The 26,600-nt window shown below is 46.6% G+C and overlaps 1 protein-coding gene across 3 annotated transcripts in view; it reads left to right on the forward strand.

Moving 5' to 3' along the window:
* The window catches only part of LOC129708320 (ras-related protein Rab-37-like), a 156,647-nt gene that overhangs the window by 116,437 nt on the left and 13,610 nt on the right, over positions 1-26,600 (forward strand). For 2 of the 3 annotated variants that reach the window (XM_055653990.1, XM_055653991.1), the window contains exons 3-6: positions 14,931-14,972; positions 20,302-20,368; positions 21,454-21,506; positions 25,806-25,871. In XM_055653990.1, coding sequence (XP_055509965.1) covers positions 14,931-14,972; positions 20,302-20,368; positions 21,454-21,506; positions 25,806-25,871 — 228 coding nt within the window. The remainder of the gene's footprint in view (positions 1-14,930; positions 14,973-20,301; positions 20,369-21,453; positions 21,507-25,805; positions 25,872-26,600) is intronic. The other variant, XM_055653992.1, reaches the window with a different exon arrangement.

Consider the following 26,600-nt stretch of genomic DNA (forward strand, 5'->3'; position numbering starts at 1 on the left):
AAACCTGTACTCTTTGGAGTGCAGGAGGAAACCAAAGATATTGGAGAAAACCCACACGGTCACAGGGAGAACTTATGCCCCTGTCCCACTTAGGAAACCTGAACAGAAACCTCTGGAGACTTTGCGCCCCAGCCAAGGTTTCCGTGCGGTTCCCGGAGGTTTTTGTCCGTCTCCCTACCTGCTTCCACTACCTGCAACCTCCGGCAACCACCTGCAACCTCCGGTGATGCCACAAGTACCTACTTGATGCCACAAGTACCTACGACTAGCATCACGACCTACCTATGACCTACCTACGACTTCGTACGACCTCATGACGATGATGCTGCGAGTATGAGTCAAGGGCAAACTCGGGCAGAGGTCGTGAATTAGGTTGTGAAAGTGGGACAGGCCCTTAAGTGCAACCGAAGACTGTTGTTCATAGTTGCTGAGGCTAGTGTTGTGTAATGTACAAGAGCCTGATGGTAGTTGGGATTAAACCTTGTGGTCATGATTTTCAGGTTTTTGTAACTTCTTCCCGATGGTGGGAGTGAAATAAGAGTGAGGCCAGGGAGGTGAGGGTCTTGGATGATATGGAATACTCTTTTTGGGCACTATATCCTACAGATCCCTTTGATGGTGTGGAAGTCAGTATCTGTGATGGAGTGGACAGTGTCTATCACAATCTTCTTCGTTCATGGGCGTTCGAGGTACCGTACACCTGCAGAAGTTCAACAAAGTGTTCATCGATATACTGAATCTCCTCAATCTTCAATGAAGTAGAGGCATTGATGAGCTTTCTCTACGAATGCAACAAATTGTAGGGTCAAGATATATCTTCCGAGATTAGCACGCCCAGAAACTCGAAGTTGTTGAATCTCTCCATCGGTTTGATGAAGACAGATTCATGGACCTTTGGCTTCCTCCTTGTTACGACTCCCGAATGCAGGTACTTCAGAGCCGCGTAACATAAGTCAAAAACCAGGTTCAAGTTCAAAAATAGTTTTAATTATTCAATGGAACACAAAACCCAAACCTGATTTAAACAACCCAGTCAGGGATAGGGATGAACTAACAAACAATTAAACAGTGCTCCAGCCAGCCACGTAATGGGCCGTCGAACCGGAGACTCTAAAACTTGCCTAAAGAGATATAACCCTGAAACAAAATACATGAAAACACTAAGGTCAGCCCTTATCCGCCCCAATTCAATATTTGTTAACAAGGAATGGTGAAAGTACACAAAGTTCTATGCCATGTGGCCAGGCCTTCTGCAGCTCACACCAGCAGACCGCTCACAAGTCAGGGTCGACGAAGAAGAGAGAGGATCCTGAAAAACTCTGGTATTTAAGCTTCAGATGAGTCACATGATGCAGCTTGGCCAATCGGGTACAGGAGCCTTTAACCCCTTGATTCCAGACTCACAGCCACGAGGCCTGTACTCGGGAGAGAAACAGAGAAAGGTAAGTACATAGCATTCACCAGGCGGGGGAGCGCCTAACACTCCTCCTGAAGTCAACAATCAGCTTGCTGCTGTTGTGAGCAAGATTGTTGTTCTGGCACTAGTCAGTCAAATGTTCAATTTCCCTCTAATACTCTGACTCATTATTATCCGTTATTCATCCAACTTTAGATGTTAGAGATACTGCACGGAAATAAGCCCACTGACTCCGCAATCACCCCATACACTAACCTACATACTCGGGACAACTTTTGCCAAAGATTATAGAGCAGAGCAAGATAGACCACTCCTCCGAAATCCAATGGACTGGCGTGTAGTACGTAACGGAACGTCACGGCCGCCATTTGTTTATGCCAAACGCGACATCTTTGGTAGCGGGGACGGAGTCAACTGTTCTACAATCTGCTCTTACATCAGGTCGCAGGGAAAAGCAAAGATACTAGAGGCTCCTCTAGTACCTTTGGGGGAAGAGGAAGTTTCCTCCACTCCTGACTTGATCCAGGACTGATTCTCAGTCCCCCCGATACCAGATATATGCGGCCGGCGGGAGAGCCTCAAGCGTCTGCCCGTAGTCGGCGCTCCCGAGGCAGCGGGCGGGCAATGCTCATCTAGTATCTTTGGAGGAATCCGTTCCAAAGATTGATCCGCTCTTTGGTGTAATCAGTGTTGTAGGGAACAGTGTTTTATAGCATCGATCACTTCACATATTTAGTTAATATTATTGTAAATTGCTGCTCAATAAAATGGCGTCATGTCATACCCATGTCATACTACGCTTTTTTCACAGAGTGGCGCATCTTGCTCTGTTCTATAATCTTTGATTATTACAACTTACTAAAGCCAAATATCCTGCAAACCTGTAAGTCTTTGGAGTACAGGAGGAAACTGGAACACCCGGAGAAATACCCCCCTTAGCCACAGGGAGAAAGTACAAACTCTGTACGGACCGCACCCGTAGTCAGGATCGAACCCAGGACTCTGGCGCTGCGAAGCAGCGACTCTACCATTGCACGGCTGTGCCGCCCCAACAACGGTGAATTTAAAGATGGAGTTGGAACTGTGTTTGATTACACATTCGTGGGTTTAGAGAGAGCAGAGCATGAGCCTGAGCACACAGCCCTGAGTGCTGCTCGGCTGATGTTTATCAAGGAGGATGCACTGTTGACACTTTGTGCTTATTGTGGCCTGTGGATGAGGAAGTCTAGTTACAGAGCGATGAGCAGAGACTCAGTTCTCTGAGTTTGATAACAGGTTTGGGGTGGATAATGGTATTGAATGCGGAGCTGTCGTCTATGAACAACAAGCTGACGTACGTATTCTTATTGTCTAAGTGCTCCTGTGGAGAGACAATGAGATTGCATCCCCCATTGATCTAATGTGGCGGTAGGCGAATTGCAATGAGTCCAGGTGCTTATCAAGGCAGGTGCTGATACACGTCAGAACCAACTTCTCAATCCACAGGCATTCGTGTCACCGGTCAGTAGTCATTGAGACATATCACCTTATTCTTCTTGGGCACTCGTTTTAATGATGCCATTTTAAAGCACCAAAATCAGGAAGGTTCCAGAATCAGAGACTTACCAGACAGAAAGAGGCCATTCAGCCCATTGTGTTTGTACCAGTTGAAAAATAATTTCCAAGTCTAACCCACCTTCCAGCACTAGCCTGAAACCTTGCAAGAGGGCTCTTAAAGTACACGTCCACATGTACCCTTTCATGTGACGGGGACCTTTGACTCTCCCACCCTTTCTGTCCCCCAGCACCCACTGAGTACAAAGACTTTCCCCATCTCCCCTCCAATCCTTCCGCCAATTACTTGAAATCTCTGTCCCCTGGTTTTTGACCTGTTTGCTGAAGCGAGAAACTTTATTAAAGCTATTTACTTTATCTCCGTTTCTCATAATTTATACATCCATTTACTGTAAGTGGCCTCCCTGCTTCCTGTTTTCCAAGCAAAACTACTTCAGTTTATCAAGAGACTTAAGTGTCTTTAACTGTCATCCACACCAGGACCAGAACAATTAAATTCTTATTAGCGGCAGATTTACAAGCACATTAATGCTACAACGCATCAAATAAAAATACAATAAGCAATAACACAATGAATTATTCATTATTCTAGCTAACCAAACCAGTTGCAAGCCAAAGTACTTGCACTTCCAAAGTACTTGGACCTGCTTATACAAAGTCCATTGTAGTCCGTTGCTGAGGTAAGGTTGGGGTTGGGGTTGTGTTGTGTCATTCAAGAGCACTATGTACTATTCAGGTCCCTATCTTAACATAGAAACATATAAAATAGGTGCAGGAGTAGGCCATTCGGCCCTTCGAGCCTGCACCGCCATTCAATATGATCATGGCTGATCATCCAACTCAATATCCCGTACCTGCCTTCTCTCCATACCCCCTGATAACTTTAGCCACAAGGGTCACATCTAACTCCCTTTTAAATATAGCCAATGAACTGGCCTCAACTACCTTCTGTGGCAGAGAATTCCAGAGATTCCCACTCTCTGTGTGAAAAATGTTTTCCTCATCTCGGTCCTAAAAGATTTCTCCCTTATCCTTAAGCTGTGACCCCTTGTTCTGGACTTCCCCAACATCGGGAACAATCTTCCGGCATCTAGCCTGTCCAACCCCTTAAGAATTTTGTACGTTTCTATAAAAACCTCCCTTAATCTTCTAAATTCTAGCGAGTACAAGCCGAGTATTACATGGACGTTATGATTGTACTGGAGAAGTTGATGTTGCCAGGACTGGAAAACCATGGCTATGAATACAGGTTATCTCCAGCAGGAAGCTGTTCATGAACCTTTATTCATAGCCATGACGTTCCGATGCTGGCAACATTAATTGTGCCTTGTCTCCAGTACAAACACATCTTACCTGCAATGTAGGGACCAGAACCTTATATAGTGCTCAGACAATGGTCTAACTAGTAGTGTAGGAAGGAACTGCAGATGCTGCTTTACACCGAAGAGAGACACAAAATGCTGGAGTAACTCAGCAAGACAGGCGGCATCTCTGGAGAGAAGGAATGTGTGATGTTTTGGGTCGAGACTCTTCTTCAGTCTCCACAAGGGTCTCGTCCCGAAGCGTCACCCATTCCTTCTCTCCATAGATGCCGCCTGTCCCGCTGAGTTACTCCAGCATTTTGTGTCTGTCTTCAGTGATCTAACTAGTGCTGTGTTCAAGTGGGGTTGCTGCAACTTGTCCCTTTTGCTCCAATCATAGTGAAAATAAATATTAGAAGGAGAGATAAAGGAAAAAAGCTGGAATCGAGGAGTAGAAGGATGTCAAGGCAGGCAGTGCAGGCTAATGAGGGACAGTTGTCACCACACTGGTAACTGTTGCCATAGGAACCATGTTACAGATGTTTACTTCAATATGCTCCGATTCAGGCTCCAGCAGTGAATCAGTCGACAATAAGAATGTACCATGTGTAGTACTTTGCAGTAATGGTGTTAAAAGCAGTTTATGCAGAGGCACATTGATGTAAAAAATCATCATTCATTTAAATGATATGTCAATCAAAGACGGATCTGAAATGTAAATTTCTGTTTCACAATACTGGTGTCAGTAAAAGTGACCATTAAACTGTAAAAATGTGGTAAATATTTCAACAAATCCACTGATGTCCTTTGGGAATTCTGCCATCCTTAGGCAAACCCATGTGTGGCTGCAGTTCCACATGGACACAGTGAGTGCTAACCCTCTGTACAGGTTCAGCTAGTGGTCTGCGTTATCAAAACCATCGCACAGAATGAGTCGTTTACAACCCAACGGTTTGTGGGTAACCCCCTCCAACTCCCACCCCTCCTCTTCACTTACGCCAGTGATTCCCAACCTGGGGCCATATGGCCCCAAAGGGGCTGTGGCAAATTTCAGGGGGGCCACAGAAAAAAATTGGGATTTAGGGGGCCACAGGTTCAATGAAGGGGGCCACAGAGCTACCATCCTGTTGCCTCCTAAATTTCAGTCCTAATAAATTTAAATCTATGTAGTTGAAATATTTTTGATGTTTGTGGAATAGAATAAAAGAGAATATATGTGCAATTAATAGACACTAACATTTTATAGAAGGTATTATAATATTGAAGTACTTTTTTTCCCGCTAATAATGTCAGGGGGGGCCACAGAAAAATTAAAGATCCCAAGGGGGCCATGAGCTAAAAAAAGATTGAGAACCACTGACTTACACCACAAAAATGTCATCACCTCTTTGGTAACTACCATTAGCTAGCAAGTATCTCGTGGGCACTTCTGTTACAACGGTAAACCTGCTCAGCTGCTTCCAGTCAATTTCCTGTCATGATATTCGTTATCAGTCCCACTTGTTGAAACGTTATTAGAACACAGCACAGCGTATTAGATAGAGCAGGGGAACAGGCTCTTTGTCCCACAATGTGTGTGCTGAACATGATGCCAATACCAACTCTTAACTGCCTGCACATAATACATATTCCACCATTTCCTGCACATTCTTATGCTTATCCAAAAGTCTCTTAAATCCCACTATCATATGTGTCTCCCCCACCATCCCAGGCAGCGCGTTCCAGGCACTCGCCACCTTCTGTGTAAAAAAACTTGCCCTGCACATCTTTAAACTTTAGCCCTCTCACCTTAATGCTATGCCCACTAGTACTGTATTTGATATCACCTTCCCGGGAAAAAGATTCTCACAGTCTTCTGAACAGCACCGTGGCACCTTCCTGGTTTACCACAACAAAATACAAACCATCTTTCTTTCTATTCTTGAGTTTGCTAGCTTCAGTGAGTATCTTTCAAGTCAAGTCAAGACAAGTGAGTTTATTGTCATGTGTCCCTGTATAGGACAATGAAATTCTTGCTTTGCTTCAGCACACAGAACATAGTAGGCATTTACTACAAAACAGATAAGTGTGTCCATATACCATAATATAAATATATACACACATGAATAAATAACTGATAAAGTGCAAATCGCAGAAAGTGGTTATTAATAATCAGAGTTTTGTACGAGCCAGGTTTAATAGCCTGATGGCTGTGGGGAAGTAGCTATTCCTGAACCTGGTTGTTGCAGTCTTCAGGCTCCTGTACCTTCTACCTGAAGGTAGCAGGGAGATGAGTGTGTGGCCAGGATGGTGTGGGTCTTTGATGATACTGCCAGCCTTTTTGAGGCAGCGACTGCGATAAATCCCCTCGATGGAAGGAAGGTCACAGCCGATGGACTGGGCAGTGTTTACTTTTTGTAGACTTTTCCTCTCCAGGGCGCTCAAATTGCCGAACCAAGCCACAATGCAACCGGTCAGCATGCTCTCTACTGTGCACCTGTAGAAGTTAGAAGAGTCTTCCTTGACAAACCGACTCTCCGTAATCTTCTCAGGAAGTAGAGGCGCTGATGAGCTTTCTTGATAATTGCATTAGTGTTCTCGGACCAGGAAAGATCTTCAGAGATGTGCACGCCCAGGAATTTAAAGCTCTTGACCCTTTCAACCATCGGCCCGTTGATATAAATGGGGCTGTGGGTCCCCCTCCTATTCCTTCCAAAGTCCACAATCAGTTCCTTGGTTTTGCTGGTGTTGTGGACCAGGTTATTTCGCTGGCACCATATGGACAGTTGCTCGATCTCTCTTCTATACTCTGACTCATCCCCATCAGTGATACGCCCCACAACTGTGGTGTCGTCAGCGAACTTGATGATGGAGTTCACACTGTGACTAACTACACAGTCATGAGTATAGAGTGAATACAGCAGGGGGCTGAGCACGCAGTTTTGAGGTGCTCCCGTGCTGATTGTTATCGAGGCTGACACATTTCCACCAATACGAACAGACTGGTCTGTGAATGAGGAAGTCGAGGATCCAATTGCAGAGGGATGCGCAGAGACCCAGTTCTGCGAGTTTGGTAACCAGCTTGGAGGGGATGATTGTGTTAAATGCCGAGCTGTAATCGATGAATAACAGCCTGACATATGAGTTTTTGTTGTCCAAGTGGTCCAGTGCGGAGTGGAGGGCCAGCGAGATCGCATCCACCATTGATCTGTTGTGGCGGTAAGCGAACTGCAGTGGGTCCAGGTTTTTGTCGAGGTAGGAGTTGATTTGCTCCATGATCAACCTCTCAAAGCACTTCATCACCACCGGCGTTAGTGCCACTGGTCGATAGTCATTGAGGCACGTCACCTTGCTCTTCTTGGGCACTGGTATAATTGATGCCCTTTTAAAGCAGGTGGGGACCTCAGACCTCAGAAGTGAGAGGTTGAAAATGTCCGTGAAAACTCCAGCCAGTTGGTCCGCACAGGTTTTTAGAACACGACCGGGTATACCATCAGGTCCAGGTGCTTTTCGGGGGTTCACCCCTCTGAAGGATTTTCTGACGTCGGCCTCTGTGACTGAGACTGAAATGCCATCACAGCGAATGGGGGATCGGGAAGGCACATCAGTATTCTCCCTGTCAAAGCGTGCGTAAAACGCATTGAGCTCGTCAGGGAGTGATGTTTCGCCGACATTCGAGCTGCCTCCTGGTTTCGCCTTGTAGGAGGTGATTGCATTCAGGCCCTGCCACATCTGTCTCATCCTCCAGTTTGGAGCAGAAGTCCCTTTTGGCTTTTTTGATGGCCTTACCCAGGTCGTATCTGGACTTCATGTAGGCCTTCATGTAGGCATCTCCTAATCACCTCTCATGTCGACTTGTTGTACACGTGTTTGTTATACATTGTTGTATCTTGAGGCCCTTTGGTTTTCACTACACCACCGCTGGCTTGTTTCAGGAGTACATTACCTACTGCTCCTGAGTCTAGTTGAACTGTCGCTGGTTACCTGTAGTCCAGTACTTTGAGGTAGACACACCAAACACACAAAACTGACCCTTGTTTTGGTACCAGGCCCACTTGCTGCTCTGAATCTGACTCTGAGCCTGTACTGAAGAGAGACATAAAGGGCTGGTGCAACTCAGCAGGTCAGGCAGCATCTCTGGCGAAAACGAACGGGTGACGTTTCGGGTTGGAAACCTTCAGACTGAAAGTAGATGGGGGGGGGGGGGGGGGGGGGGGGGGGGGGGGAAGGGATTGGAGCAAGGAAAAGACCCGGCCAAATCAAGGCTGGCAACAAATAACCAAGGAAGGGTGGAGTCCATAATGGCGCATTGTTGGCTGGGGAAGAGGTGACAATGAAGAGATACAGGGATGTGAACAGTGGAACTAGTAGGACAACTAGCTTTAGGTGGAGAGGGAATGCAGGGGTTACTTATTATTAGAGAAATTAATGTTCACACTGCTCGGTTGTAAGCTGCCCAAGTGAAATATGAGGTGTTATTCCTCCAATTTATGTTTGGCCTCACTCTGACAGTGGAGGAGGTCCAGGACAGAGAGACTGCTGCTCATCTCATCCAGCCCAAAGGCTTCAAACATATTTTATGTTGTGTATTTTGTGGAAATTATGTTCCAATCACCTTCTGCCAATTATCCCCTACACAGGGTATTTTTTTTTAATCCTCTTGCATTACCAATAGACAACAGGTGCAGGAGTAGGCCATTCGGCCCTTCAAGCCATTACTTGCAACAGCTGGCCACTGTGTCTGTACTTATCTGCTAATGGCCTTAGCTTCATAAATAGGTCTGGAAGGACTCTCCCAGTTCATGGTTGTAAATAAAGAACCACAACCCTTCAAGGGATTCATTTATAGGCAACAGCATACTCCTAAAACAACTAAAGCCTTCTCCATGGTCTCCTATGAGGGTTTAATGGATCGGTACAAATTTCTCCTTGTGACCTGAGAGATAGTAAATGTTTAGCTGTCCTGGTTTACTCATTAAAGTCAGCTCTATGCACAGTGTCGGCTGATTTGTAGGTTAATTGGCCTCTGAAAACTGCCCCTGGTGTGCAGGGAGTGGATATGAAAGTGGGATAACATAAAACGAGTGATCTTTGGTCAGTGGGGACACCGTGGGCCAAAGAGCCCGGTTCCAAGTTGTATCTCTAAAGACATGGAGTTGGTCATTTGCTATGAATCCCAGAGTTACACACACATATGTTAGGCTATCAGGTTTGACTCTGGGAATTAGTACCCCATGCAACTCAACGTCTGTGCCTGTTTGGAATATTACCAAATGCTGGCAAAGATCGCATAAAACAACAGCCACTAACGAGAGAGGGTTTCTGGTTCTCTTGGACTGGGGGCACGTTTGGGGGATAAATCTACACGGTGGTTAACGGGCAACGTTCTGTAACCAGCATAGCCGAGCCTGATCAACACTCGTCGAGTGAGAGTTAAGTGGTGCTGAGGAGTTGCTTGGCAAAGCCAGCATCAGATCGCCATGACAACCAGCGGTCAAGGCTGTATGAAGCGACAGGCAGCAGGTTTAACCTTTTCACGGAACGCCACTTAGCAAACAAGTGTCAGCAATCGAACCGAGGTGAATGATTGATTTAAGCCCCGACGTGGCTGCACACATACGCTGCTCCGAGAGGCCACTCCACAAACCCTGCCATCTCCAAAAGAGGTTGCATTTGTCCTAAGATAGACACAAAATACTGGAGTAACTCAGCGGGACAGGCAGCATCTCTGGATAGAAGGAATGGGTGACGTTTCAGGTCGAGAGCCTTCTTCAATCTGTCCCGCAGATTTACACCAGCATTTTGTGTGTTTGTTCGGTTTAAACCAGAATCTGCAGTTCCTTCCTACACACCGCCGTGTATTACATTTGGAGATGGCACCTTTACATTCAGTCATTAAATTGAAGAAGGGTCTCGACCCGAAACGTCACCAATTGAGACTGGAAGAGTATGAATGTAAATGCTTTATGGGCTTGTCCCACTTAGGCAACTTTTTAGGCAACTGCAGGAGACTCTGAGGTCGTCACATGGTCGCCACATGTTCGCGGGTGGTTGCCGGGCAGTCGCCATCATGGTCGTGAGGGGTTCCCGCATTCTGGGAACTAGTCGCGGCCTCATTATGGTCGCCGCTAATTTTTCAACATGTCCAAAGATTAGCGGCGACCAGAATGAAGCCGCCATGGAGAGTAGCGAGAATTCTCGTGCCGTAGGTGGGTCGCCAGGAGGTCGAAGATTGCCGTAGGTTGTAGCCGGTGCTGACTGGTGAATTGCATTGGCTCATCGGGAAAAAGAACGTAAGCAGTAGTTTTCAGAACCAAGGATAACCGACCGGTAATGTTAAATGTACGCCGAGCTTCACAGCCGTGTATCTCTGGCATCTTAAAAGTTTGCCCCACTCCTTCTTCCCCTTCTCTCCCCCCCCCCTTTTAAAGGACTTGCCATACACTGTGCTTTAGCTGTCTTAATTACAGCGCCAACCTTCCTGTTCATCGCGGTGTGTGTCTGTTTCATCTTGGCTTTGTCCCGTGTGAATTTCACTCAGACAGTGCTCCCCCCGACAGGTGTGATGTTTGACTTCACCCACAGCATTGGACGACTTGACATATTAATGCAGCTAAATTAACTCAGAATAGCAAATGAACTTTGGAAGAGAAACTAGTGTTAGCTCATATTTATCATTGCTCTACAGGGGTGATCTCAGTACACTTTTATATGCTGTTAAATGCCACTTGGAAGTTAATTGAGCAATTACATAGGGAGCTATTAATGGGACTTATTAATCCCAGCTCCCTTATGAAAAATGTGACATTTTGCTGATCAAACTATATTACGTTAGCCTCTTTAATTGATTCACTGAATCACACTGCAGGGATCACAAGAGGTCCAATCCTGAGCTGTTCCTCTCAGAAAAGCAAGCAAACGCCTGCACTTTTTTCTGCTCTGTCAGAAAGAATGATACGCGCCCAGACCATGGAAATCCGTACATTGATTGAGGTTGGTGTTGATGGCATCCAGGCCAGCTGAGATAGACCAGGTGATCTGGGAAAGATCGAAGCACAGACCAGCAAATATGACAGAGATTCCCTTGAGAATCTCCCCCCTCCCCCCCCATTTGTCCAATGGGGAATAAGCATGGATGATGGTGTCCCCCCCCCCCCCCCACTACCCGCTAGGAAGAGTACGTTGTGGAGAGCTGGTAAAACACAAAAGATGTAAAAAGACAAAGATTGAGACATAAATAGATGATGGGATGACGTGTGCTGTGGCCAAATTTTCTGATGATACAAAGATTAGTGGATTTGCTAGACGTGAGGTGAACAGAGACACAAGAGACTGCAGATGTTGGGTTCTTGAGCAAAAGGCAAAGTGCTGGAGGATCTCAACAGGCCAGGGGATAGAGATAGGTTAAATGATCAGGCAGTTAGAGTATAATACGGGGAGCTGTGAGGTCAGCTACTTTGGCAATAAAAATGGAAAGACAAACTAGTGTTTAAACAGAATAACTAAAGTTGCAGTAAAAATAGTCCATGGGTCCCAGTACAACAACACCTAGGACTGGCATGCAGCTGTGGCAAGTGAGGATGAACGGGAGTGTTACACAAGGGATATATAGAGTATTAAAGTGGAGAGGGTTTGATGCAACTTCATACTCAGGGCTTGTGTACAAATTTAAAGAAGAATGTTCTTGCATCAGTGGCAGTGCAGAGATGGTGAAATGAAGGGGTTTGATGTACGACTATGGGCTGAATAAGTTGGAGATGTAACATTGAAGTTCAGAAGAATCAGAGGTGAAACATGTCAGATATGTCAGGGACTCATCGGATTAGACTTTAGTGATACAACACGGAAACAGGCCCTACGGCCCATCGAGTCCGTGCCGACCAGCGATCACCCCGTACACTAGCACTATCCTACTCACTAGGGACAATTTTACAACTTATTGAAGCCAATTAACCTACAAACCTGTACCTCTGGAAGGTGGGAGGAAACCCACATGTTCTCAGGGAGAACGTACAAACTCTGTACAGACAGCATCTCGTAGTCAGGAACGAACCCAAGTCTCTAGCGCTATAAGGCAGCCACTCTACCACTGCTCCACTGTGTCGCCCTAATGGATGGATGGCTGCTGAAAGGAGGACATTTATAGAGCCAGGGAACAAGAGAGAGTTGGATATAGTTCTTAGGGCTAACGGAATCAAGGGATATGGGGAGAAAGCAGGAACAGGGTGCTGATTCTGGATGATCAGCCATGATCATTTTGAATGACAGTGCTGGTTTGAAGGACCAAATGGCCTACTCCTGCACCTATTTTCTATGTTCCCATGACATAGTTTCAAAATAAGTGGCCACAAGACAGAAAAGAGGAGAAAATTCTTCTTTCAAAGGGCCATAACTATTTGGAATTCTCTACCCCAGACAGCTTTGGAGATGGAGTCACTGAATGTATCCAAGATGGAAATTGTCATACATTTAAACTCAGGGAATTGGGAGAGAGCAGGAAAGTGGTATGAAGACTAAAATTGGACGAGCCATAATCTTACTGAATGGGGGAGCAGGCTTAAGAGGCCAGTTAACCTACTCTGGCCCCTATTTCTTACGTTTCCAGTAGGATACAATACAAACTTGTAAAGAACATTAAGATTGGTTTCATCTTGCCTGGAACAATAGAGTCAGAATCTGTGATGAATGAAGAGGTTAAATTCTAAACTAATTGGCAGAAATAATATCTGAGTGAGTGAAAGGGCAATCTATAGAACAAGCTTCCAAGGGAGATAGTGGAATCAATTAGAATTGATTCCTTCAAATGCAAATTAGATAGATAGATTACAGAAAATAACATTTTGAGATGTAGATGTTTGTGAGTAGTTGGGAGATTCGATGTGTGCTGGGTATAACAGGCTTGAGAAAAACAAATGTATCGTCCACAAAGACTAAATTGTTATTAGATTTTAGATACAGTGCAACCTGTTTGCCCATCAAGTCCGCACCACCCAGCGATCCCCATACACTAACACTATTCTACACACTAGGGACAATTTGCAAATTTACCAAAGCCAATTAACCTACAAACCTGCTTGTCTTTGGAGTGGGGGAGGAAACCGGAGCACCCGGACGGTCATAGGGAGAAGGTACAAACTCCGTAGAGACAGCACCCGTGGTCAGGATCGAACCCGTGACTCTGGCGCTGTAAGACACCCTGATAGTGTCCTCTGTGATGTTCAAAGGAAAGACTCTGAACTCTTGAAGTAACTCTACCACTGCGCCACTGTTCCACCCCAAGGTGTTTTCGTATCTCAGGTTAAGATCTGTTGGACGTTAATTTATAAATATTATGCTATTGGCATAGTTCCATTATCAATGTAAAATCCAACTAACAGGACAGTAGATCCCTGGAGAACATCGATAGGTGACACTTCTGGTCAAGACTTTTCTTCAGACTGATTGTAGGGAGGGGGAGAAAGAACGCTGGAAGTGGGGAGAGGCAGGATCTGCGTGGCAGATAATAGATGGGTACAGGCAACAGAGGGGGGACTTTGACATGTAAAATATAGACACAAACTTCTGGAGTAATTCAGCAGTTGAGGCAACATCACTGGAGAAAAAGGGTTGGCGTTCTGGGCTGAGACCCTTCTTCAGACTGATATGCAGCTGGTTGGAACAAAGCCCAAAGATAAGAGAGGAATTAAGGTGTGAAACAGGTTTGAAAAGTTGTGGACCGTAAAGCAGATGGAGGAAATTGGTGAGGAGGGAAGAAATAGGTGGGGTTCAGGGGAGGGAAGGGAGCGAGGTTGGGGAAGGGATCAGGAATGTTTATTGCTGTTATGAAGTAGTACTTAACCTGTGCAAAAGTTATGCTGAAATCTACAAATTAAAGAAAAAGTCACTCCTGCTGGTAAACCAGATGAAGCTTGTGCCATTCATTTTTAACAGGGGCAACTTCAACAGTGAGCTGCCTGCGAAGGCTTTTGGGCATTGGACTAACCTGATGCTTTACAGTAAAGCTCGGATAGTCACCTTGGTAGTGACAGACCAATAGATCCTATGTACTATAATACTCCTATTAATATCCAAACACACTTTTATTTCACTTGTTTTACATTACATGATAGTGTAACAAATTTTACAGTAAATCTGATGATTTTAACAGAGGCGGGGACTGGGAGTGGATGGAGCCGTTCCCAAACCATGCTGTGATGCATTTCGGTGAATGGGACTGGTTACGAACCTGCTCGTTCATCGAAATGCATCACAGCATGGTTTGGGAACGGCTCCATCCGAGGTCACAAGAAATTGCAGAGAATAGCGGATCCAACACAGACCATCATGCAAACCATGCTAATGGAATCAAGGGATAGGGAGAAAAAGCAGGAACGGGGTACTGATTTTGGATGATCAGCCATGATCCTATTGAATGGCTTGAAGGGCCGAATGGCCTACTCCCGCACATATTTTCAATGTTTCTATGTTTCCAACAGTCAGACAGAGTGAGAGGTCACTCTAGCACTGACAAACTGAGGCATGGAGCAGAGGCAGCAAAGATTCATGCTGGTTGATGGAACTGAATGCACGGTGATTGCTTGTGTATGTTGATTGAGTGGCACCATTCCCTGACAACATGTTCCCTGTGTTTGCCCCTTGCAGTGTTCAAAGTTAACCCATTGCTTCTCCTTGTTTTGCAGAATAAGGTGGTGGTTGTGGATGGGGTCAAGGTCAAGTTACAGGTCAGTGGTCTGTGGCAGCAGCTGAAACATAAGCTGCTGGAAGCAGTTCCCCCACCCCCTCGAATATCAGAGCTGTGAAAATTTGTTGTTCGTCTAAATCCAGCATCAGATAGGATGGAAGAAAATACATGATTAAAAACTGCACCTTTCAAGAATATCGACTGCAATACTCCCGAGGCACTTAGAAATTCCCCGAGGCATCCTATTAATACTCCCTGAGATCCCTCCCACTATTGAGATGTCCCAGGCTGGTTAAGTCATTGTAAATCCTTCCAAAGAACTAAACATTCCCACAGCTCCTGCAAACATTGGCTGATATTTTTAGTTAACTATATAACCCTCCCCCTTCACCCACCTGTGGATGATCAGCTGGCTCGAACGGCCCAATTGCCTACTCCTGCAACTATTGTCTATTGTCTATTCCGGCACTCTGTGTCTTTCTTTTGTAAACCAGCATCTGCAATTTCTTGTATCCACTGGTTGATATTTACTGGGGGTTTCTCTGCAAGGATCAACATATAATAATAATAATAATAATAATTAATAATAATAATAATAAATACTTTATTGATCCCCTCAGGGAAATTCAGATGTCCAGAAACCCCCAGCCAACAAACCCACAGATTCAAAACGAACGCAGACAATACATAGTGGACACTACCTGAGAGCAATAAATGAGAGCAATAAATACTTAAAAAGACCAATAATTAACAATTAAAAATTAGAAATTGCAAGAATGCATCCCCCAGCCTACAGCTAGCGGTAATTATAAAATCTAATTGCAGGGGTTGATCCCTCCGTTCTACAGGGTAGGGAGAGATGTGTTCCGAAGCCCCCAGCCAAGGGGAACCCTGGGTTTTTTCAGGGTGACCTGATTCAAAAGCGATCCACGCAGACACACTGTGGACATTGTCATACCTGAACCAGAGCGAAATTTAAATGTCAGCTTAAACCATACTTAAAAGCTAGCGATACATACAATTTAAAATAATAAAGATAAACAACTAAATAAATATCACGAACAAAGCACGCATACACACCCAAATCCCTCCATTTCTGCGATTCCACAGTACAGCCTATCAGTATCCCCCTGAATTATAAAGAGCTATAGCATGGCTGCATTTGGGTGAAGGTATCTCCTGAACGCTTCAAACAGTGTCTACAGGGATATTCTGGTTTTTTTGGGCAGCGGGAACTGTGTAAGTCCCGGTAAGGAGAGAGCAGCCGCCGACAATTGGGCGTTGTTCCGAGGCCCTGCTCCTTTTGACTCCACACGCATCACAGAATTACAATGGAGCACCGGGATGTCTCTGGGGGTTATTTTCAGGGTGCACCTGCACCTTGGTGTTCCTCATACGCCTCTCAATATGGATTCCCAGGAAGCCAAATCCGCCACCCTCTCACAGTCCCCTACTCAATGGTACCCCTCCCTGAAGCACTTTGAGCTGTTTGAGGAGCTCGTTTTAACCACACTTCACACTGACCAGCTTCTTGTTCTTGTTTTTTTTGCACTAATGCTGATGCCCCAGCAGACGACAGCGTAGAAAATAACACTTGCAACCACAGTGTTGTAAAACAGGTGCAGCATGTCATTACACACATTGAAGGATTTGAGCCTTCTGAGGAAAAAGAGTCTGCTCTGGCCTTTTTTGTAGAGGGAGTCAGAGTTGACAGACCAGTCCAGTTTGTTATCAAGGTGCACTCCAAGGTATTTATATGTCTGCACCACCTCAATGTCAGCCCCAGCAGCGTTGACCGGCTGAAGGGGGAGCTTGGACCTGCCAAAGTTAACCACCATCTCTTTAGTCTTAGTTGTGTTCAGGATGAGACGGTTCTCTTCACTCCAGGCACAAAAGTAACTGGTCAAGTTCCTGTATTCCTCCTCCTGCCCGTTCCTTACACATGCCACAATCGCTGAATCATCTGAATATTTCTGTACGTGGCATGTGTCAGACTTATAGTTAAAGTCTGCTGTATACAGGGTGAAGAGGAACGGGGCCAGAACCGTTCCCTGTGGGGCTCCAACATTGCACACCACTGTGCCAGAGACACTGTCCCCCAGCTTGACAAACTGTGGTCGACCCGTCAGGTAGTCGTCTATCCAGGAGATAAATGTGGAATCCACCCCCATCTTCTTAAGCTTGTCATTCAGAATCAGGGGTTGGATGGTGTTGAACGCACTTGAGAAGTCGAAGAACATAATCCTCACATAGCCACCGGGTTTGTCCAAAAAGGAGTAGATCCGGTGCAGCATGTAGAGGACTGTGTCATCCACCCCAATGTTCTCCTGGTATGCAAACTGTAGTGGGTCGAGTGCGTGCTGGACTTGTGGTCTCAGGAGACGAATGAGTAGCCGCTCCATTGTTTTCATGATATGGGATGTAAGGGCCACCGGTCTGTAGTCGTTGATCTCGGTCGGCCGCCCTGCTTTGGGAACCGGCACGAGACATGATGTTTTCCACAGACCTGGTACCCTCCCTGACTGGAGGCTCAGGTTGAAAATGGTCTGGAGCGGCTCCGCCAGCTGAGCCGCACAGTCTTTTAGTAGCCTGGGACATACACCATCAGGGCCAGCTGCTTTACCAGGGCACAACCTCCTCAGCTCAGCTCTCACCTCGTCCGCCGTGAAGAACAGTTGAGGAGATGCCGGCATAGGAGGTGCTGCAGCTGTGGTGTTGGGGGGGCTGCCTCGTGGAGGTGATGGTGGGGGAGAGGCTGCACCTGTAGAGGTGGGAGGGGATACCAGATCAAACCTGTTATAGAACAGGTTAAACTCATTGGCCTTGTCCACGTCTCCTGACGGCTGGCTTCTCTTCTCCTTGAAGCCAGTGATGGTCTTCATTCCTCTCCACCACCTCTGTGATGTTGTTGTACTGCAGTTTCTTCTCCAGCTTCCTTGTATAGTCCCCTTTTGCCTGCTTCATACTCCTTTTCAAGTGGTGCTGTACCCTCTTGATTTTTTCCCGATCACCAGCCTTGAAAACCTCCTTCTTCTCGTTTAGGAGGCTCTTGATGTTGCTTGTGATCCAAGGTTTGTTATTGGGAAAGCAACAAACAGTTCTTACTGGCACAACAACATCCCTACAGAAGTTGATGTAGTCCGTTATGCATCCAGCCATCCTGTTGATGTCCATACAGCTGTTTAATTCCTGTGACTCCATCAGTATGTCCCAGTCTGTGCATTGAAAGCAGTCCCTCAGTGATTCACTGGCCTCTGGTGTCCACTCTCTGAAGGACCGGGTGGTTGGTGGTAGGCAGTCTCAGTACACAGGGTTTGTAAGAAGGCCTTAGATAAACCAGGTTGTGATCTGATTTGCCAAGCGGTGGAAAGCGTTGAACACAATATGATTTTGGATGATCAGCCATGATCATATTGAATGGCCAAAGGGCTGAATGGCCTACTCCTGCACCTATTTTCTATGATTCTATATGTTACTGCTCAGTCCTCATATGGGGGGTCAGGGCAGCAGACGGGATGATTTAACCACAGTGCATCACAGTCAGATTCCATTGATTAGTTTCAACCTGTAATTCACTCTCGGCCATCGGCTGCTCTATATATAAATCTCTCGGGCATCTTAATTGGATTTCATCCTGTAATTCACTGTCAATTGTCCATTGTACTATTTATAAGTCAGAGGTTTCAAACCACCTACTTCAATGATGTACTTCACCAAAGGGACTCTGTAAACCCAACCCTGACAGGTATGACACTCAACCCCACCATACTTCCCTTGCTCCCTTTAACCCATTCACTTGCTTATTATGGCACGGGAGGATTATTTGGGCCATCAGGTGTGTTCCAGCTCCCAGCAGAGCCATCCACGTCCAACTCTGACTATTATGACCCTACAACCTGGGAACCCTGGGTTGTAACCAACCCTAGGGGGGGCACAATGGTGCAGCGGTAGAATTGCTGCCTTACAGCGATAGAGACCCTGATTCGATCCTGACTACAGGTGCTGTCTGCACAAAGTTTGTACGATCTCCCCATGACTGCATGCATTTCCTCCGGGTGCTCCGTTTTCCTCACATTCCAAAGACGTACAGGTTTGTTCGTTAATTAGACTTTGGTAAAAATTGTGAATTGTCGCTTGTGTGTAGGATAGTGTTAGTGTACAGGGACCGCTAGTCAGCGCGGACTCAGTTGCCAACAGCCCTATTTCCTCGCTGTATCTCTAAACTAAACTAATCTAAGCTAAACCCCGTTGCTCACTCATGTGCTCATCAACTCCCCTTTGAGCAATTAGAAAAGCAAGCACCGACTTCCCATTTCAGGCAATTCCCATCTTCTGAGAACAACTTAACCAACTAATGGATCTGGATTGTAGCCATGAGTACATATGCAAGTGTATCGGCATTCGTAAAGAATCCCAGCACACCCCACACAGAAGAAACAAAGCACAGAACCACAGATGCAGAAAACCCAAAATAAAAATAGATAGTGCTGAAACACTCAGCAGGTCAGCCAGCATCGTTGATGTAAAGGGCCTGTTCCACTTGCCAATTTTGTCGGTGTCATATCAGTGTCGCCAAAAGATTTTGAACATTTCAAACTCCAGCGGCGACAAAAAAAATGTTGCGACACTTGAAAAAACACCGTGTGCCGTACGCCACCACGCCGCGGAAACGCCACGGAAACGCCGTGGAAACGCCACGTCATACGTCACCACACCGCGTATTTTTCAGTGACCTGATACGTCAGTCAATGATGCCCGCAATCGCCAAAAAAATCGCCAAGTGGGACAGGCCCTTAAGGGTCTGCTTCCCTCTACACAGATGCTGCCTGGCAAGTTAGGTAGCCACAATATTTCCTGGTTTTATTTAGACTTTGGAGATACAGCGTAGAATCAGGCCCTTCGGCCCGCTGACTCCGCACCGACAAACGCCGAACACTAGCACTGTCCTACACACTAGGGACAATTTACAATTTGCAGATGCCAATTAACCTACAAACTTGTACATCTTTGGAGAGCGGAAGGAAACGGGAGCACCCGGAGAAAACCCACGGCGAGAACATGCAAACTCCATGCAGACAGCACCTGTAGTCAGGATCGAACCGGTGTCTCTTGCGCTGTAAGGCAGCAACTCTAACGCTGTGCCACTTTGCAGCTCCTGAGGAAGTAACACGATAAGGGCAGTTGGGAAAGGGTGTGGTGGTCGCACAGAGATAAGGAAATCTCAGATCCTCCCTGCGATCTCTCGGTTCAGTTGACAGTCCATGAGAGAAGTGGGGAAGTGCGTTCAGACTCCTTGTTGATAATTGCAGCAAGGGTTAAGAAGCAAGTGAATGACTGAGATGCACAACTCTCACTGTTTCTATTTTCAGATCTGGGACACGGCAGGACAGGAGCGATTCCGCAGTGTCACCCACGCCTACTACCGCGATGCACAAGGTACGGTAACTGCAGTCGCAGCGCGGCAACAGCAGCACTCTGACTGGGACCACTCTGATGTTAATTTGCCAGTAAACCCTCCAGCAAGCACCATAGTTTGGCAAGGTCAACACCTCCAGGCCTCTACGTCAGCCTTTAGCTACCAACAGACCCAGGGACTCAGGAGAACTGTAACATTCAGTGACTCTTTAAGGCCACATCTCCAGATCCCCATAACAACATTGGTTGGGGCAGCACAGTGCCGCAGCAGGTAGAGCTGCTGCCTCACGGTGACAGAGACCCAGGTTTGATCCTGACCTCGGGTGTTGTCCGTGTGGAGTTTGCATGTTCTCCCCGTCTGAGGACACCGGCTCAGGACCTTGTTCGGACTGTTTGTAGTGGGGGGGGGAGGGTGGGAAGAAAGCTGGACAGAGCCTGGCAGCTTCAACATTTTTTATCAACATTTAAAAGAGGCCTGGACGGGTAATTGGATGAGAACGTTTTAGAGGAGATGTAGGCCAAACATGGGCAAGGTAGGTGGGACTAGTATGGGTGGAACATCTTGGTGGGCACGATGGGCTGAAGGGCCTGTTTCCATGCCGTTTGACTATGACTTGGCCAATGAATTACTTTGGAAGAAGTGCATTAAGGGGGAGGGCGAGAGTGAGTGAAATAGAGAGGTGGAGGGGTGTAGGGATGGAAGGGCCAGATTGCTGGAGGCAAATTGCCGAGGATGCAAGGGTTCCATTCGGGGTATGTGTGGGGGGGGGGGGGGGCACGTGGGGGGGGGGGGGGGGGGGGGGGGGCACGTGGGGGGGGGGGGGGGGGGTTTTAAAGAGGAACAATTGCAGGAATGCGGGGATTGCTGGGGATCCTGGAGCTGGAGGGCTGGGGTCGCGGAGGAATCAGTAGATGAGGATAAAACTGTTCCATTGAAGCATTGCTGGACTGGGAGCCCGTCAGGGGGCAGAGGATTCCTGGTATCTCCCCATCCCACTCAGCTGGGGAGGATGTGATTGGATGGTTTGGCATTTGCTTGGATTTTAAAGCATCTCTCTCTCTCTCTCTATCTCTCTCTCTCTCTCTCTCTCTCTCTCTCGCCACAGCGCTCCTGCTGCTGTACGACATCACAAGCAAATCATCGTTTGACAACATCAGGGTAAGATGCTTTTAGTTTCAGCAAATGCACATGCACACATGCAAGCACACACACATGCACACACACACACAGCACATGCACATACACACATGCACACGCACGCACACACACACACAGCACATGCACATACACACATGCACACGCACGCACACACACGCACATACACACATGCACACACACATGCACACACACACATAAACACGTGCACACACACACACATACGCACATGCACACCACGCACATGCACACACATGCACACACATGCACATACATAAGCGCACAGCACATGCACATACACCCACGCACACCCACACACATACACACGCACACACGCACATTCACGTGCACATATGCATGCATACACACACGCACACACACGCGTGGGCACAGACGCACATGCGCGAACACACACACACACACACACACACACACACACACACACACACACACACAGTGCCAGACCACAACACCTTGCCAAGGCCACCAATAACGAAGGTGGGAGGGAGCTGTTGCCACGGCAGGCCACAGATTGAACAGTTCGGTAAACTTTTGTAACTGTCGGCACCAGACAGGTGGCGACACTTTGCGTACCACCTCGGTGAGGTCTGCTGTACAATTTTACCAGGTTGTACGCAAAACAAAGCCTTTCACTGTACCTGGGTACATGTGACAATAAAGTTTCATTGAATCATTGCAAAGCCTCGCCACCCTCTGTCTCCCCTTCCTCCTGCAGTCTAAAGGCTTCAACAGCATAACCCTGTTGCCTCATTCACTCCCACACAGCTCCTCAGCCTCACTGCTTTCCTGCTACATTGGGCCTTGGAGCTTCATGTAAAAACTGACTGAATCAATTTAAAGTGGCTTTGAGGCAAAGGCGGCACATAGTCTTGCATACAGACAGCAAACACTGGATAGTCTCAGTGGGTTAGGCAGCATCTGTAGAAAGAAAATCAGTTAACATTAAAAATGATTCTGATTCTCTCTCCACAGATGCTGCCTGACTTGCTGAGCATTTCCAGCATGTTGTATCTTATTTCCAGATTTGCAGCATCTGCAGATTTTTTGCTCTGCTGGCTTGCAGCATCATTCCTTTTACTATATTGCACAATGTTAGCACATTCTGGGGTATTTACAGCCATTGAAGTTCATTGTTTGGAAGTATGATCACTCAGAATGCAGGGCAGTAATGGTCAGACAGGAAGATGGTGAAGGGTCGGTGATAATGAGGAGAGGGATTTGCTCAAGGTGAGCCTGGACTCGGGAGAGCTGCCAAGCACATCTGGTCTCTCTGCATTCACACCTCATCTGGGCTGGTCCTCTCTTTTGATATGAACCACACACACAGTACTGATAGTCCAAAATCGAATATCTACCCTTCCTGACCCCAGCACTCGCCCTCCTGAGCCCAGCATCATGACCTCAGCATCTCCCTTCCATGACCCAAGCTAGTAGGAATTTTATCGATCCACTATCAGTGACAATTACACACTCTTGACGTGACCCTTGACTCTTAACTTTTGACTCCGCCTGCGGCACCATTCTGCACTCCTCCCAATTTTCATGGAGAGGCCAACACCCAAATTCCTGAGAGGTCAAGAAAGAAGAGGAATTGGAATAGTGGAGCCTGCAATTCATCTCAACGCCAACTTAGAGAGAGGAGAAGATGAGAGAGTTTCAACCATCAGCGAAGCATTTGTTTACTGGAGTACTGCTGTCAGCCTTCATTTGTAGATGTACCCCTGTTGAGGCTGATTGCATAAATGTCAAGGCTCACTTGAAGAGTTTCAGTACAAAAGGTGACACAGATTGATAGGCAAGTGACGTCAAGCAGCAGGCATGAGCAAACTGAATGGGGCCAAGCTGAGGAAATTCAACAGCGCGGCAGCATAAAAGGTCAGGTCCGAGAGATACAAAGCCCCCTCACTGTCTCCAAGCTCATTACTTAATGAGCTGTAATCACGGCTCGAGCAGTTAGCTCTCAGAATAACGTACGCGATTCTCTTTATCTGTTTCTAAACGAAGTGTGCAGATGAGTCAGGCTCGTTTGAAGTGATGCTAAATTTATCCCTCGCTTCACCTTTCAAACACAGCGCACAATTGATCGCCATTTCCTGAGTTTGTTTCCCTCACTCTCCTTCCTAAAGGGTCTGATTCCCACCAGAACAGGAGGACGTTCGGCTCATCCAGTGTGTTCCAAAGTTCAATTCGATCAGAGTTGACCTGTGCCTTCGCTAACTCTGCATCGGCAACGTTTACAAAACTAATCCATCAAATTTCCATATGAAAAATGTGACTGATCTATGAGAGGAATTGATCGGGTCGACTGCCAGAACCTGTTCCCCGCGATAGAAATGTTGGAAAAAACTAGACAGTGCAGCTTTAAAATAAACTGGGGAAAGTTTAAAGGGAGAAAGACACAAAAAGCTGCAGTAGCTCAGCGGGACAGGCAGCATCTCTGGAGAGAAGGAATGGGTGACATTTCGGGTCGAGACCGTTCTTCAGACCCGAAACGTCACCCATTCCTTCTCTCCAGAGATGCTGCCTGTTCCACTGAGTTACTCCAACTTTTTGTGTCTATCTTCGGTTTAAACCAGCATCTGCAGTTCCATTCTACACAAAAGTTTAAAGGAGATGTGCGGGGTACGTTTTTTTACACAGAGGGCGATGAGTGCCTGTAACGCACCGCTGGGGGTGGGAGCGGAGGCAAGACTATAGCTTGGAAAAGATTCTCTTTGAGCCCTTTCTAGTCATCTAATTGTATGCCAGATAGCAGCTGCACATGCATTTGGTAGGTTAGCAGAAATCTATACTCCCTAATCTGCTACTCATTGAGGGGACTGAGCACGGAATCCATGCCATTTTTGCTGTGGTGGGACAATGTAGGGTGACTTCACTCAGGCTCTGGGGCCAACAGTATACAGAGCAGAGCAGTTTACAGAGGCGTGTAGAACAATATGCAGTGGCCTTTACTCTTCCCCTTGACCATATGAGTGGGCAGTACAGGGCGTCCTTCATTGTGGGGACATTTGATAGCAGTTTCATAAAGTAATGGAGTCATATAACACGGAAACCAGCCCTTCGGCCCAACTCATCAATGCTAGCCAAAATACCCATCTAAGCTGTGCCCACCATCAAAGAGTTCTACAGAAAACAGGAAACACTGCTTCCAAAAGGCAGGTGATATCATCAAAGAGCCACACTAGCCAGGCCACGCTCTCATCATGCTGCTGCCATCAGGAGCCTGAGAACCATTGCCTCCATGTTCAAGAACAGCTTCTTCCCATCAAACATCAGGTTCTTGAAGTGCTGTGTGCAACTCAAACCACAACCCTACCTCAGCAACGATCCACTATGGACTTTGTATCGGATGCACCATGTACTTTGGTTTGCACTATTATGGTCTGGTTGAATGAATGAATGCATGATTGAATGAATGAATGAATGTATGAATGAATGAATGATGCGTTATTGTCACATGTAGCTGGGGTACCTGGGACATTGTGAAACATTTTATTTTACATACAACCTAGGCAATACCGAATATTACTGATCATTTGCGGTCTTATTATCTGTGTGCTGTTGCATTAATTTGCATGTAAAGCTGCAGCTAGCAACATTTCATTGTTCCATACCCTGTACATCTGACAACCAAGCACTATTGACACTGGACACAGTGACCTTTGGACCTGCTCTGGGGCCATTTGATGTAACAGTCAAAGAAGCTTTACTCTATCTGACCATTGCATGACCTGGTCTGGGAGTAATTGTTTGGGCAGACAGTTATTCTTCACCTTGTGCCTTACCCTTGGGCCTAATGACCTGTAGTTGCTGGTGACATTACTTTAGAGATATAGCACGTAAACATGCCCTTCGGCCCACCGGGTCCGTGCCGACCAGCGATCCCTGCACACTAATACGTTCCTGCATACACTAGCGACAACTTACAATTTTACCAAGTCAATTAGCCCACAAGCCTATACATCTTTGGAGTGTGGGAGGAAACTGGGACCCTCAGGGAAAATCCATACAGGTTGCCGAGAGAACGTACAAACTCCGTACAGACAGCACTGGTAGTCAGGATCGAATCCAGGTCTCTGGCACTGTGAGGCAGCAACTCTACAGCTGCGCTGCCGTGCCACCCCATAATCATGATCTGATGGTCATCATATTGGAATGTCGTTTCCATAACGCTCTGGATTCATCAGAGATGCCTCGAGCATTTTGTAACTTCCATTTAATACACATAAATATATTTTTAAAGAGCATTTTTTTCAACATTGTATCTGTCCAATCTTGCAGGCCTGGTTAACAGAAGTACATGAATATGCACAACAGGATGTGGTCATCATGTTGCTTGGTAACAAGGTGGGTACTTACTGTTTCAACTTATTTTATAATGCTGTGTAATTGAATTTTAACGAACTGTCACAGCCAGAATCTCAATTTAGCTTGTGCACAGGAAAGAACTGCAGATGCTGGTTTAAATCGAAGGTAGACACATAATGCTGGAGTAACTGGGACAGGCAGCATCTCTGGAGAGAAGGCCTGGGTGATGTTTTGGGTCGAGACCCTTCTTCAGACTCAACGTTGCTTCATTATTTCCCCAAGGGAAAGCACATAAAGGTTGCATTAAACACAAAGCTGAATGATTAGTAACCTTAACCGGAGAAACATGGAAAATAGGAACTGGATTAAGAGTTTCAAGGTTTCAAGATCAGTTTATTGTCACATCTACCAATTAAGGAACAGTGAAATTTGAGTTACCATACAGCCATACTAAGTGAAAAGCAACAAGACACACAACCATATAAAAGTTACCATAAACATCCACCACAGTGGATTCCATATTCCTCACTGTGGTGGAAGGCAATAAAGTTCAATCTACTTCCTCTTGTTCTCCCGCGGTCGGGGCAGTCAAACAATCCACAGTCAGGGCGATCAAAGGCCCCGCAGCCGGCGATCGAGACCCCGTCGGGGTGATCGAAACTCCTGCGTCGGGGTGGTTGAAACTCCCTCCGCAAGCATGGAGCTCCCGAGTCGGCCTCTTCCTACCAGAGACCGCCGGCTTCACAATGTTAAAGTCTTCAGCACTTG

Source organism: Leucoraja erinacea, chromosome 23 (assembly GCF_028641065.1).
Source record: "Leucoraja erinacea ecotype New England chromosome 23, Leri_hhj_1, whole genome shotgun sequence".
Lineage (NCBI taxonomy): Eukaryota > Metazoa > Chordata > Chondrichthyes > Rajiformes > Rajidae > Leucoraja > Leucoraja erinaceus.